Below are 14,673 nucleotides of genomic sequence, written 5' to 3' on the forward strand. Positions count from 1 at the left end.
TACGAATTTCGACAAGGAAGAAATGCTACAGAAGCATGTCTGTTGCATCCATCATATTCCCTGGACTTAGCACCCTTAGACTATCACTTGTTTTTGTCCTTACAAAATATCTTTTTTTTTTTTTTTTTTTTTTTGTATTTTTCCGAAGCTGGAAACAGGAAGAGACAGTCAGACAGACTCCCGCATGCGCCCGACTGGGCTCCACCCGGCACGCCCACCAGGGGGCAACGCTCTGCCCACCAGGGGGTGATGCTCTGCCCCACCGGGGCGTCTCTCTGTTGCGACCAGAGCCACTCTAGTGCCTGGGGCAGAGGCCAAGGAGCCATCCCCAGCACCCGGGCCATCTTTGCTCCAATGGAGCCTCGCTGCGGGAGGGGAAGAGAGAGACAGAGAGGAAGGAGAGGGGGAGGGGTGGAGAAGCAGATGGGCGCTTCTCCTGTGTGCCCTGGCCGGGAACCGAACTCAGGACCCCTTGCACGCCAGGCCGACGCTCTACCACTGAGCCAACCGGCCAGGGCCTAAAAAAATTTTTTTTTTTTTAAGGGCAAAAAATTCAAAAATGAAGAAGATATCAAACAAGCACTGGTTCAATTTTTCGCATCAAAAGATAAAATATTTTTCAAAAATGGGATATACAAATTGCCCTCACACTGGCAAGAAATCAATAATAATGGCAATTATATTATTTAATAAAGTTTATTGACAGAAAAATTTGTATTTTATTCCAAAAACGGACAGAACTTTCCGGTAGACCTTATATTTATATCCATGCAACAGTAATAGCTACAAAGTTATATAACATTTTATTTATGATCATACTGGACAGTTGGCTAAAGTTAGAATTAATAAGTTAAGGTGCATTAAAACAATAATTCCGTAAATTTGCCTAAAGATGAGATTCTCTAAGAGTATACATTTTATTTATTAGTGAACAGAAATGTTATATTTTTTACCAGTTTTAAAAAAATTTTCTCTTGAGCAAGAGAGAGAGGAAGGGAGAAAGAGAGGGGGAGGGAGGGGGTGTAGCAACTCATTGTTCCACTTAGTTCTATTTAGTTGTGTACTTATTACTGCTATTTTTTTTTAAGTGAGCGGAGGGGAGATAGTGAAACAGATTCCTGCATGCACCCCAACCAGGATCCATCTGGCAACCCTCCGTCTGGGGCCAGTACTCAAATCAGCTGAGCTATCCTCAGTTGCCCAGGGTTGACGCTCAAACCAAGCCACTGGCTGCAGGAGGGAAAGAGGGAGAGAAGGAGAAGAGGGAAGGGGAGAGAGCAGATGGTTGCTTCTTTTGTGTGCTCTGACCAGGAATTGAACCTGGGATATCTATATGCTGGGCCAATGCTCTAGCCACTGAGCCAGCCATCCAGGGCCATTGGTTGCTTCTCATATGTGCCCTGACAAGGGATTGAACCCTTGACCTTGGCACTCTGGAATGACACTCTATCCACTGAGCTACCCAGCTAGAGTAACTTTACTACAACGTTTTTTGTTTGTTTGTTTTTAGTGAGGAGGGAGAGAGAGAGAGAGGGACAAACTGACAGGAAGGGAGAGAGATGAGAAACATCAACTCATAGTTGTGCACTGTAGTTGTTCATTGATTGCTTTCTCATATGTGCCTTGACTAGGGGTCTCCAGCTGAGCCAGTGACCCCTTGCTCAAGCCAGAGACCTTGGGCTTAAGCCAACTACCTTGGGCTTCAGGTCAGCGACCTTTGAGCTCAAGCCAGCAACCTTGGGGTTTCAAACCTGGGTCCTCAGCATTCCAGGCCAATGCTCTATCCACTGTGCTATCACCTGGTCAGGCTCCAATATATTTTTAATATTTCAAAAACTAGTATTAGAGGACTGACCAGGCGGTGGCACAGGAAGTGGAGGACCCAGATTCAAGACCCCGAGGTCGCCAGCTTGAGCGTGGGCTTATCTGGTTTGAACAGGTTCACCACCTTGAGCCCAAGGTTGCTGGCTCGAGCAGGGGGTCACTCGGTCTGCTGTAGCCCCCTGGTCGGGGCACATATGAGAAATCAGTCAATGAACAACTAAGGAGCCGCAATGAAGAATTGATGTTTCTCATCTCTCTCCCTTCCTGTCTGTCTGTTCCTATCTGTCCCTCTCTCTGACTCTCTGTCTCTGCCACACACACACACAAAAACAAAACTAATATTAGAAAGATAACTGTGTGACCATTATATAGATTTGGGATTTTTTTTTTAAATTTTTTTACAGAGACAGAGAGTGAGTCAGAGAGAGGGATAGACAGGGACAGACAGACAGGAATGGAGAGAGATGAGAAACATCAATCATTAGTTTTTCATTAGCGCATTGCGACACTTTAGTTGTTCATTGATTGCTTTCTCATATGTGCCTTGACCGTGAGCCTTCAGCAGACTGAGTGTCCCCTTGCTGGAGCCAGCGACCTTGGGTTCAAGCTGGTGGGCTTTTTGCTCAAACCAGATGAGCCCACGCTCAAGCTGGCGACCTTGGGGTCTTGAACCTGGGTCCTCTGCATCCCAGTCTGATGCTCTATCCACTGTGCAACCGCCTGGTCAGGCTGGGATTTTTATTTATTGGGAATAAGGAAATAATAGAACTCTGGGAGGTAACATGTTATATGTTTAGATTGTTATTTTATTTTAAATTTATTTTATTTACGCCTGACCTGTGGTGGCGCAGTGGATAAAGCGTTGACCTGGAAATGCTGAGGTCACCGGTTCGAAACCCTGGGCTTGCCTGGTCAAGGCACATATGGGAGTTGATGCTTCCAGCTCCTCCCTCCCTTCTGTCTCTCCTCTCCTGTCTGTCTCTTCCTCTCCTCTCTAAAATGAATAAATAGAAATTAAAATTTAAAAAAAAATTTATTTTATTTTATTTTGATAGGGACAGACAGACAGGAAGGGAGATAGATGAGAAGCATCAATTCTTCGCTGTAGCACCTTAGTTGTTCATTGATTGTTTTCTCATATGTGCCTTGACCAGGGGGCTACGCAGAGCAAGTGATCCCTTGCTCAAGCCAGCAACCTTGGGCTTCAAGCCAGCGATCTTTTGGGCTCAAGCCAGTGACCATGGAGTCATGTCTATGATCCCATGCTCAAGCCAGCAACCTCTCTCTCAACGTGGTGAGCCCATGCTCAAGCTGGATGAGCCTACATTCAAGTCGATGACCTCAGGGTTTTGAACCTGGGTCCTCTGAGTCCCAGTCCGATGCTCTATTCACTGCACCACCACCTGGTCAGGCTATCTTTTTTATTAATAGATTTTATTTTTTAGAGGAGTTTTAGGTTTATAAAAAAAGGAACAAAAAGCACAGAGAGTTCCCATATATACCCTCACTTCACCTCCTCTGTTTTTCTAATTAGTGGCCCTGGCCAGCTGGCTCAATGGATAGAGTGTCAGCCGGGGGTATGGATGTCCCAGGTTCAGATCCCAGTTAGAGCACACAGGAAAAGCAACCATCTGCTGCTTTTCTCTTCCCTCTCTCTTGTCTCCCTCTCCCCCTTCTCTCCCTCTTCCCATCCCACAGCCAGTGGCTCAGTTGGTTCAAGCATTGGCCCCAGGCGCTGAGGGTAGCTCATTGGTTCGAGCATCAGCCTCAGGTGCTAAAAATAGCTCTGTTGATTCAAGCATGGGCTCTGGACAGGGGTTGCTGGGTGGATCCCAGTTGGGGCACATGTGGGAGTCAGTCTCACTATCCCCCCTCCTTTCACCTAGAAGTAAAACTTCCGGCCCTGGCCGGTTGGCTCAGCGGTAGAGCGTTGGCTCGGCGTGCAGGAGTCCGGGTTCGATTCCCAGCAGGGCACACAGGAGAGGCGCCCATTTGCTTCTTCACCCCTCCCCCTCTCCTTCCTCTCTGTCTCTCTCTTCCCCTCCCACAGCGAGGCTCCATTGGAGCAAAGATGGCCCGGGCGCTGGGGATGGCTCCTTGGCCTCTGCCTCAGGCGCTAGAATGGCTCTGGACGCAACAGAGCGATGCCCCCTGGTGGGCATGCCGGGTTGATCCCGGTCGGGCGCATGCGGGAGTCTGTCTGACTGCCTCCCCGTTTCCAACTTAAGAAAAATGAAAAAAAAATAAATAAATAAAAAATAAAATTTCCAATTAGTCACATCTTGCATTAGTGTGGTACACATATTGCAATTAATACTTTAAAAAATTTTTTTTAAAGATTTTATTCATTTTAGAGAGGAGAGAGAGAGAGAGAGAAAAGGGAGACACAAGGGGGGAGGAGCAGGAAGCATCGACTCCCATATGTGCCTTGACTGGGTAAGCCCAGGGTTTTGAACTGGTGACCTCAGTGTTCCAGGTCGAGGCTTTATCCACTGCGCTACCACAGGACAATCAATACGTTTTTTTTTTAACCTTGTTACTTAACCCCAGACTACCTACTTTAAACCCTGTGAGAAATAATTTCTGCTGTTTTGGAGCATGTCTGTTTTGTCATCTCTTCCACCAAGTCTGCATTGACCCTTACCAAGTCACAGAACAGTTTATTCATACCATGGCTTAGTCTTATCCCACTAAGCCCTTTGTTCCTACAGGGAAGGATCTGTGTCTGATAAGTCAGAATCACCCACAGCACCTAACACAATGCTTTGCACTTAATTTATCATTCATTAAATGCTTTTCAAATTGTTTATTGATTTGAGAGAGAAACTGATTTGTTGTTTCATTTATTCATGCATTCATTGGTTGATTCTTATATGTGCCCTGACTGGGGATCGAACCTGCAACTTTGCTGTTTGGGGACAACACTCTGATAGTAACCAACTGAGCTAACTGGTCAGGACCCTCCATAAAATGTTTTTAATGAGTGAATGAATCATGAATTACCGTGGTGTCGTAGAAAGACTAGGTGATTAGAATCAGGAGACCTACATACTGGCTGCTACCAACTAGCTTTGTGACTTTGGACAAGGACAAGTCAAAAGTCAGTCACACTCTGGATGGAGAGGGCAGTGTCTTTGTAAATAAGTATTTGTCAGCACTTTCATAGACATCATTTGAACCTCAGAAATCACCTTGATTTTTAAAAGTTTATTTACTGATTTTAGAGAGGGAGGAAGAGAGAGAAAGAGAAGCATTAACTCATAGTTTCTTCACTCTAGTTGTTCATTGATTGCTTCTTGTATGTGCCTTGACCAGGCAAGCCTGGGGTTTTGAATCAGTGGCATCATAGCTCCAGGCTGATGCTCAATCCACTGCACCACCACAGGCCAGATGAAAAACCATCTTTATTTTTATTTTATTTTATTTTTTGTATTTTTATGAAGTTGGAAACGGAAGCAGTCAGACAGACTCTCGCATGCGCCCGACCGGGATCCACCCGGCATGCCCACCAGGGGGCGATGCTCTGCCCATCTGGGGCGTTGCTCTGTTGCAACCAGAGCCATTCTATCGCCTGAGGCAGAGGCCATAGAGCTATCCTCAGTGCCCGGGCCATCTTTGCTCCAGTGGAGCCTTGGCTGCGGGAGGGGAAGAGAGAGACAGAGAGGAAGGAGAGGGGTAGGGGTGGAGAAGCAGATGGGCGCTTCTCCTGTGTGCCCTGGCCGAGAATCGAACCTGGGACTCCTGCACGCCAGGCCGACGCTCTACCACTGAGCTAACCAGCCAGGGCTTATTATTTTTTTTAAGTTTATTTTTATTTTTATTTATTGACTTTAGCGAGAGAGGAAGGGGGGGAGAGAGAGAGAGAGAGAGAGAGAGAGAGAGAGAGAGAGAAACATTGGTCTGTCCTTGTATGTGCCTTGACTGGGGATTGAACCAGCAATCTTTGCACTTTGGGTTGATGCTCTAACTGAACTATCCAGCCAGGGCTAAATAACATGGTTTTAAAAGTATTTTCTCTTTATATGCTTTCTTTTCATTTTTTAAAACAGTGCCTTTGAAGATGAGATAGTGAAGCTTCGACAGCTGAAACTAGATAATCAGGTGAGCAGAGTCTTCTCTTTTGAAATAACTGGAGAGCTGTACTGACCATGATGCTGGTGGTCTGGACTCGGAAGTCTTGGCAGGGTCATGGAAAGAAGATCCGAAAGGAAAAGGCTGATGTCACTCACTAAGCAGTGTCTGGACCTGGCATCTGCTGAACCAAGGCCGGGCAAGGGCAAGACCAAAGTACTTTCATGACATCAGCAGTAAAACTGTCAATGGAGAAAAAACAAAAACTGGCCTCAGATTTGTAATTACTGAAAGTTCCTTGGCACCTTTCATAAGAATTAGAAGAGTGTTAACATTGTTATTCTGTGTACCTGTTTGGTCCTACTGCTTTAAATACCTCTGCGCTGTAATTTCATTAACTTCAAGACTTTTTTCTTACCCTAATCTGCAGATCTGAACATGCTGCTGTGCTTGTTTTAAAACTTCTATTGCTTGTAAAATAATTTTCTTCACAGCCACTGGTCCCAGTTTTAGCTATACATTAAATTTTTTCCCCAGTGATTTGATTTATATTTGTTTCCTCCACTAGACTAAGTTCCATGAGAACAGGAAGCAAGTCTGTTTATGGTAACTTATATCAGAAGTTCCTAGCATAGGACTGGGCACATAATAGCCCTTCATTAAAATTTGAGTGAAGGAAGGAATAAATGAACAGAGTTTTATGTTGTTATATGCTATGATCATCACGATTATTATGCTTAGAACCTATACCCAATATAGCATATTTGCTTTTTCATATAAATGTGGTTTTTTTTGACAGAGACAGAGAGAATCAGAGAGAGGGACAGATAGGGACAGACAGGAAGGGAGAGAGATGAGAAGCATCAATTCTTCATTGTGGCTTCTTAGTTGTCCATTGACTGCTTTCTCATATGTGCCTTGACTGGGAGGCTACAGCAGAGCGAGTGACCCCTTGCTCAAGCCAGCGACCTTTGGGCTCAAGCCAGTGACCAGTAGGGTTATGTCTGTGATCCCACACTCAAGCCAGTGACCTTGTGCTGAAGCTGGTGAGCCCACGCTCAAGCCGGTGACCTTGGGGTTTCCAACCTGGGTCCTCCATGTCCCAGTCTGATGCTCTCTGCGCCACATAAATGTTTTTTAATTCTGGAAATGCTATAGTTCTAGTCTACCTATGTAGGATTGTTAAGTATTAGTGTTTCTTTTATTTAAAAATTTTTTTTTTCTTTTCCAAGTGAGAGGAGGGGAGATAGACAGACTTCCACATGCACCTCAACTGTGATCCACCCAGCAACCCCTGTCTAGGGCCAAAGCTCTGTCCGCGTGGGGCCATGCTTGAAACCAAGCTATTTTTAGAACCTGAGATGGAGGCTCCATGGAGCCATCCTCAGTGCCCAAGGCTGATGTGCTATAAACAATCAAGCCATGGCTGGGGAAGGGCAGGGTACAGAAGCAGATGGTTGCTTCCCCTGTGTGCCCTGGCTGGGAATCAGACCCGGGACATCCACATGCCAGGCCAACACTCTGCCACTAAGCCAAACTGCCAGGGCTTAAACTCTAAAGGTAACTAAAAATACCTCCCAAGTTTTGAAGCAGCAAGTTTTGTCTTCTTTATGTTGGAATTAATAATGGGACTTATAGCATGACAAATTAAATGTGGAATCATTAAAAACTAGGAAAGAGGTCTCCGGAGAGCATGCAGGGATGTGCAGAGTAGCCTTCCACAGCAGGGCACGGCGGAGATGCAGATGGGAACGCTATGCCTGTACGCTTGAGTATGGCCACCCCACCCCTACCCCTGCAGGGCATCTTCCAAACCCTTGTGACGATGGCACTGCCCTAGAGACTGTGATAGCATTCCACTGCCCCTCAGGCCACCAGATGGTGGAGCATGGCGCCTAGTGGTCTTCAGGGATCTCATGTGCAAGTGGGCGCTGCCATAGGAGACCTCATGCTTCAAGGCTGCGGTGATTGCTTCCCTTGTTGGCTGCACCAGCAGCTTACTCGCCAGGGCCTTTCTCACCTGCTGCCTTATGAAGTGCTTGGAGAGGAGTGAGCATCAGGCCTCAGCATTGCAATAGGGCTGCCCAGCTTGGCTTCAAGGGTCTGTGATGGCAGTGGTGCCGTGGCAGGTTCAGAGCTGTGCAGCTCCTCCCAGCCAGCTGCAAGGTAGCCACAGCTTTGCCACCCGTGGCGAGGGCACCACTAGGCTTGTTTGTGTGGACAAGGATCCTGGGGCTCTGAGCCTATGCTCTGAGCTTTTCCCATGCCCTGGTGGCAGTGCACAGGGCAGACCTTGCCTGCTCCAGGCTGCGAGAGTGCCTCGCCACCCTATTTTCCACACCCTGAGAGCCAGGCCCACCCACCAGCCTGCCACCTCCATCTCCACATATGCACAGCTCCAGATTGATCCATAAAATCCACTTCTGGGCAGAGGGATTCTTTAGGATGAGCCGGCTGATGTCCAAGGCTGGGGCCCCAGTGTGATGACCAGCCCCAGGGTGAGCCCTCTCTAGTGGTTTATTTATTTACTTACTTATTTAATTAATTTATTTATTGTGTTTACATAGATTCAAGTGTCCCCCGAATACCTCCTCCCCTCCCCCATGTCCCCCTCCCTGTAACGCCCTCCCCGCTTCCCTCCAGGATTTGCTTTTCTGCTCTCATCTCATCCTCTCACCCTATTGTAGTGGTTTTTATGGCTTAAAACTACTGCTGAGGTTAATATACAAGCTGCACCCTCCCTTCATCTGTCATCTGTGCAAGAGATTGGTGCACATTTTAAGCAAATCTAGTTTTTTATGGCATAGTAGGAAAATGGCAACAAACTTCCCAGCAATTACAGATGGCTTCCTGGGCACCTACCTCCCCAAGGTTGCTGCTTCTAGGTGGATACCCAGCTAGGGTTATGCATCTGTCATGTTGGTGAAGAGTATGAAATAAATAATTTTTTTAATACCGAGAAAGTAAACTAGGATATAGAGACTAATCTTCCTGGGATCACAAAGAAAATTCTGGTTACATATTATTTATCACTTCTGCAAAGATCAGAATAATTGTGATGAGCCCTCATTTTCTACATTCCATTGCATAGCAAACTATATTTAGAGGAGGAATAACCATATAGCTTTAGATCTTTTCTTGATTTATTTTTATATGGCTGTGGTCATCTACCAAGTAATTATATAAGACTTGTTTTTGAATTTTGTGTGGTTTCTGAATAGATATATTTTCTGGATTTTAAAAAAAGACTGCCCACGGCTCTGGCCGGGTAGCTCAGTGGATACAGCGTCATATTGGCATGTGGAGGTCGTGGGTACAATTCCCGGTCAGGGCACATATGAAAAGCAACCAGTGAGTGTACAACCAAAAATGGAACCATTAGGTGGAGCAACAAATTGATGCTTTTCTTTCTCTCTCTCTCTCAAATCAATGGAAAAGTGAAAAAATTTCCCCCAAATTTTATAATTTTTATTTTTTTCAGTGAGAATGCTACATGTGGTATAAATGTTGGGATTTTGTGAGCCTTTTTATAGCACAAATATTTTTTTAAAATTATGTTTCTAATGGTTATAAAAGCATATGGTGCCTGACCTGTGGGGGCACAGTGGATAAAGTGTCAATCTGGAACACTGAGGTTACTGGTTTGAAACCCGGGCTTCCTGGTCAAGACACATATGGGAGTTGATGCTTCCTGCTCCTCCCCCCTTCTATCTTTCCTCTCTCTAAAAATGAATAAGTAAAATTAAAAGAAAAAGAAAAGCATATGGTAAGAATTCAAATAATATAAAAAAGATAATTTGATGAAAAATACCCTCACACACAGTACTTGGCTCAGTTCTTAACCAGAAGCAGTCAGTGACATCTCATGTGTCCTTCCAGAGATAGTCAATTAATATAGGAACAGAAAATGTTACAGGAATTTTTTTTTTAATTTGACAAAATTCTCTGTGGACCAGATGTATAAATTTCGGTGTCAAGTAGTATATGGAAATATTGTCAGAGCCCTGAACTGCTGCCATGCTCATAAGAAGGTTACTCGTGGGCATCGGGATTTGCACAGGTGCTGCCTGGACATGCACATGGTTGTCACAAGGAGGCATCACCACCTGTGAGTCCACCATGGGGCTAGATACAGAGGACTGGTTCCAGTGCTTCTAGAGCTGCCATTGTTAGCTGTGTGATTTTAGGGCAGATCCTCAAACTTGGGACTGGTTATTTCATTTATAAAGCGAGGTTAGACTCAACAAAATAATATTAATTAACTATCTCTGGAAGGATACATGAAATGCCATTGACTGCTTCTGGTTAAGAACTGAGCCAAGAGCCTGACCAGGTGGTGGCGCAGTGGATAGAGAATTGGACTGGGATGCAGAGGACCTAGGTTCGAGACCCCGAGGTTGCCAACTTGAGCGTGGGCTCATCTGGTTTGAGCAAAAGCCCACCAGCTTGAACTCAAGGTCGCTGGCTCCAGCAAGGGGTTACTCGGTCTGCTGAAGGCCTGCGGTCAAAGCACATATGAGAAAGCAATCAATGAACAACTAAGGTATTGCAACGCGCAATGAAAAACTAATGATTGATGCTTCTCATCTCTCTCCATTCCTGTCTGTCCCTGTCTATCCCTCTCTCTGACTCTCTCTCTGTCTCTGTAAAAAAAAATAATAATAATAAAAAAATAAAATTAAAAAAAAAAAAGAACCGAGTCAAGAAAGGATCTTAGAGTATGGACGTTAGAGCTGAGATGGAGATGTATAACTCTATCTATCTATCTATCTATCTATCTATCTATCTATCTATATCAATCATCTATCTATCTAATTTTATTCAGTAAGAGGAGGGGAGACTGAGAGACTCCCACATGTGCCCTGACTCCCACATGTGTCCAATCCAACAAGCCCACTAGGGGGCGATGCTGTGCCCATCTCTGGTGTTCCAGCTGAGCTCTTCTTAGAACCTGAGGTGGATGGAGGCCATGGAGCCATCCTCAGCACCCAGGGCCAACTTGCTCCAACTGAGTCATGGCTGCAGGTGAGGAAGAGAGAGAGAGATGCAAGAGGGGGAGGATGGAGAAACAGATGGGCACTTTTCCTATGTGCCCTGACCAGGAATTGAACCCTGGACATCCACACACCAGGGTGGCGCTCTGCCACTGAGTTAACCGACCAGGGCCTCATTTCTTTCTTAAGTGGGAAAATTAATTCACAAGGATTCTGTATGAGGATCAATGAAACACTAAATGTTCAAAGTAGATAGGTCTTGTCATAACTCTCCTAGCTATAATATCAAATTTTTTCCTAGAGAGCATTGCTGGAGAAGAAGCAGAGAAAAAAGCGCCTTGAGCCACTCATGGTACAGCCAAATCCAGAAGCCAGGCTACATCGGTCTAAGCCAAGAGGTAGTGAGGAGCAAACACCTTTGGTGGAACCTCAAACCCTTCACAACAATGTCATCCTACATGGTGTGTATTTAGGCAGCATCTCTTACTGCTGGGGTACAGTTTTTACAAACCCAGAAGGCACAAGGATTCTTAGATGGATCAGAGGAGGGGGGAGAGGGAGAGGAAAAGGGGGGAGGGGGAGGGGCACAAAGAAAACTAGATAGAAGGTGACAGAGGACAATCTGACTTTGGGTGATGGGTATGCAACATAAGTGAACGACAAGATAACCTGGAGTTGTTATCTTTGAATATATGTATCCTGATTTATTGATGTCCCATTAAAAATAAAATTATTTTAAAAAAATATTACCATCATCAGTAGGGCGCCTTCATAAAATTTTATAATCAAGTTCTGGGTCTTTTTTTTTTTTTTTTTTTTTTTTTTTTTCATTTTTTTGAAGCTGGAAACAGGGAGAGACAGTCAGACAGACTCCCGCATGCGCCCGACCGGGATCCACCCGGCACGCCCACCAGGGGCGATGCTCTGCCCACCAGGGGGCGATGCTCTGCCCATCCTGGGCGTCGCCATGTTGCAACCAGAGCCACTCTAGCGCCTGAGGCAGAGGCCACAGAGCCATCCCCAGTGCCCAGGCCATCTTTGCTCCAGTGGAGCCTTGGCTGCGGGAGGGGAAGAGAGAGACAGAGAGGAAAGCGTGGCGGAGGGGTGGAGAAGCAAATGGGCGCTTCTCCTGTGTGCCCTGGCCGGGAATCGAACCCGGGTCCTCCGCACGCTAGGCCGACGCTCTACCGCTGAGCCAACCGGCCAGGGCAAGTTCTGGGTCTTTGAGTTAGAATAAAAGCAATGAACTAATTAGTAGAAGATACTATAAAGTTTATGTCTACCCTAGAACTGTTATTTTTATTTTATTTTATTTTTCCTGTATTTCTCTGAAGCTGGAAACGGGGAGAGACAGTCAGACAGACTCCCACATGCGCCCGACCGGGATCCACCTGGCACGCCCACCAGGGGCGAGGCTCTGCCCACCAGGGGGCGATGCTCTGCCCCTCCGGGGCGTCGCTCTGCCGTGACCAGAGCCACTCTAGCGCCCGGGGCAGAGGCCAAGGAGCCATCCCCAGTGCCCGGACCATCCCTGCTCCAATGGAGCCTCGGCTGCGGGAGAGAGAGACAGAGAGGAAGGGGGGGGGGTGGAGAAGCAAATGGGCGCTTCTCCTATGTGCCCTGGCTGGGAATCGAACCCCGGGTCCCCCGCACGCCAGGCCGACGCTCTACCGCTGAGCCAACCGGCCAGGGCCAGAACTGTTATTTTTAGATGCCAAATGAATTAACCTTTTTGAAGAGCTTATAGTCTTGATTTTTACATTGTGGCAGAGTTAAATTTGAAGCCAGAACTAAAGAGAGCATCCATTCTTCAATAGGTAGGACTCAAAAGATCATCTGAAGATGAGAGGAGGAAGGAAGAATATGATTAAGAGCCTCTAAATCAAATCCCCTGAGCTGTTGACTTGTACAGGATTTGAACTTTGAGAACCCCCTTTGTTGGCATAGTCTCATTCTTAAGTTTCTCAATGCAACATTAAGTACATTTTACATTAGTAAGAGTCAAAGCATGGTAATAAAATGAACACCTGTCCTGGATTATTTTGTTAACAAATGTCCTCATGGATGTTAAGGAAAAAGGAGACGTGAAATTGTCTAATGGTTCTTAATTCTGTCACATACACCAAATCCACACGGTTTAAGAGTGGATTATGCTTTCTCTTTTTTCTTTTCTTGTGGCCCCTAGGCATTGATGGTCCAGCTGCCTTCCTGAAGCCAGATGCTCAGGATGCGGACACGAAACTTCGTGTTCTCTCGGTTAGCTCTTCTGTTACAGAAGAGGACACTGAAGGAAGTGTTGATGGGGAAAGCACTTTGGATACTGCTTCCAAGCCAGATCTTCAGGAGATTCTCCAAAAGCATGGTGAGGATTGGTCAGGATTTTAAGGCAATTAATTGTCTCAGTCATTTATAATCTTTTACTTTCTTTCATTGTTGGTTAACAATCTAGATGACTCAAAATTGCTTGTAATGTGTGGTGTAGGACTTTATAGAGGTGACAGTGTTAGGCACCTTTGACACCTGAAAATGGGGCACTGTCAACAATGGTAGTATTTATCTTATTGCCTAAGAAAAATAAGATAATTAAATAAAATGTGAAACATCAGCAGTTTTAGCTACTATATATGGCTCTTCCTTTTTTTTTTTTTTAATTTTTTATTCATTTTAGAGAGGAGAGAGAGAGAGAGAAGCGAGAGGGGGAGGGGAGGAGAAGCAGATGGGTGCTTCTCCTGTGTGCCCTGGCCAGGAATCGAACTCGGGACTTCCACACGCCAGGCTGACGCTCTACCACTGAGCCAACTGGCCAGGGCTTCTTTTTTTTTTGCTAGTTTATTTTTAGTTCCTACCCTCTTCCTTTGACAAGCTTGCCACTCCAAAACCTCACTCTGCCTCCATGTCACAGTTTATATTGATCAGGCGAAAGAGAAATAGCTAGCTTAATGGAAACACAAGCTGGATCAAAATATATTGAAGCTAATAGTTTTTGCACTAGCACCTACTTTCTGCCAATTGAAGTTACCATTTCCATACATATTCCTGTACATTTCAGACATCCCTTTTAGTCTTCTTTCCTTCTTAGAAAAATAATTTTATAGGAGAAAGAATTAAGTGTCTCTTTTTCAGATGAGACACTGAAACTCAATAATGAATAAATATTTATTGGGTCTCTACTTTGTAATCAATTGGTGGGCATTGCTAGATCCTGGGCTATATGAATCAGATGATTGTACCACAGAATTATAGAATAGATGTATGTTCAAACAAATTCATACATTCATTAATTAAAATATATATTGAGTATGTACTATATACCAGGCACTGTTCAAGGCACTTAGGATACAACAAATCCTGCCTTTGAGGAGCATTTATTCTGATTGAGACTTCATGCACTTAAGTAGCCAAGAAAGCATGGAGAAGAGTGCCCAACCCAGATTTGAAGGTTTGCAGAGCTTTCCAGAGAAAGTGATGTCTCAGCTAGAGCCTAATTCAGGAGGAGGAGCTGGCAAGTTCAGAATGGCTGGAGCTGGGAGTTTGAGGTGATGGGATGAGTTTTGGAAGAGGAATGTAGATGAGTCTGGAGAGGTAAGTGGGCTCTGATTATATAGCCCACATTGGAATTTGTACTTTTTTTTTTTTTGTATTTTTTCCAAAGCTAGAAACGGGGAGAGACAGTCAGACAGACTCCCGCATGCGCCTGACCAGGATCCACCTGGCACGCCCACCAGGGGTGAAGCTCTTCCCACCAGGGGGCGATGCTCTGCCCCTCCGGGGCGTCGCTCTGTTG

General features: G+C 45.4%; 1 protein-coding gene across 1 annotated transcript in view; it reads left to right on the top strand.

Moving 5' to 3' along the window:
- TULP3 (TUB like protein 3) overlaps window positions 1-14,673 on the top strand; it is a 56,125-nt gene that overhangs the window by 23,519 nt on the left and 17,933 nt on the right. The window contains exons 2-4 of the mRNA XM_066368588.1: window positions 5,874-5,925; window positions 11,191-11,350; window positions 13,075-13,251. Of these exons, the coding sequence (XP_066224685.1) occupies window positions 5,874-5,925; window positions 11,191-11,350; window positions 13,075-13,251 (389 nt within the window). The remainder of the gene's footprint in view (window positions 1-5,873; window positions 5,926-11,190; window positions 11,351-13,074; window positions 13,252-14,673) is intronic.

This window comes from Saccopteryx leptura, chromosome 2 (genome assembly GCF_036850995.1).
Source record: "Saccopteryx leptura isolate mSacLep1 chromosome 2, mSacLep1_pri_phased_curated, whole genome shotgun sequence".
Classification (NCBI taxonomy): Eukaryota; Metazoa; Chordata; class Mammalia; order Chiroptera; family Emballonuridae; genus Saccopteryx; species Saccopteryx leptura.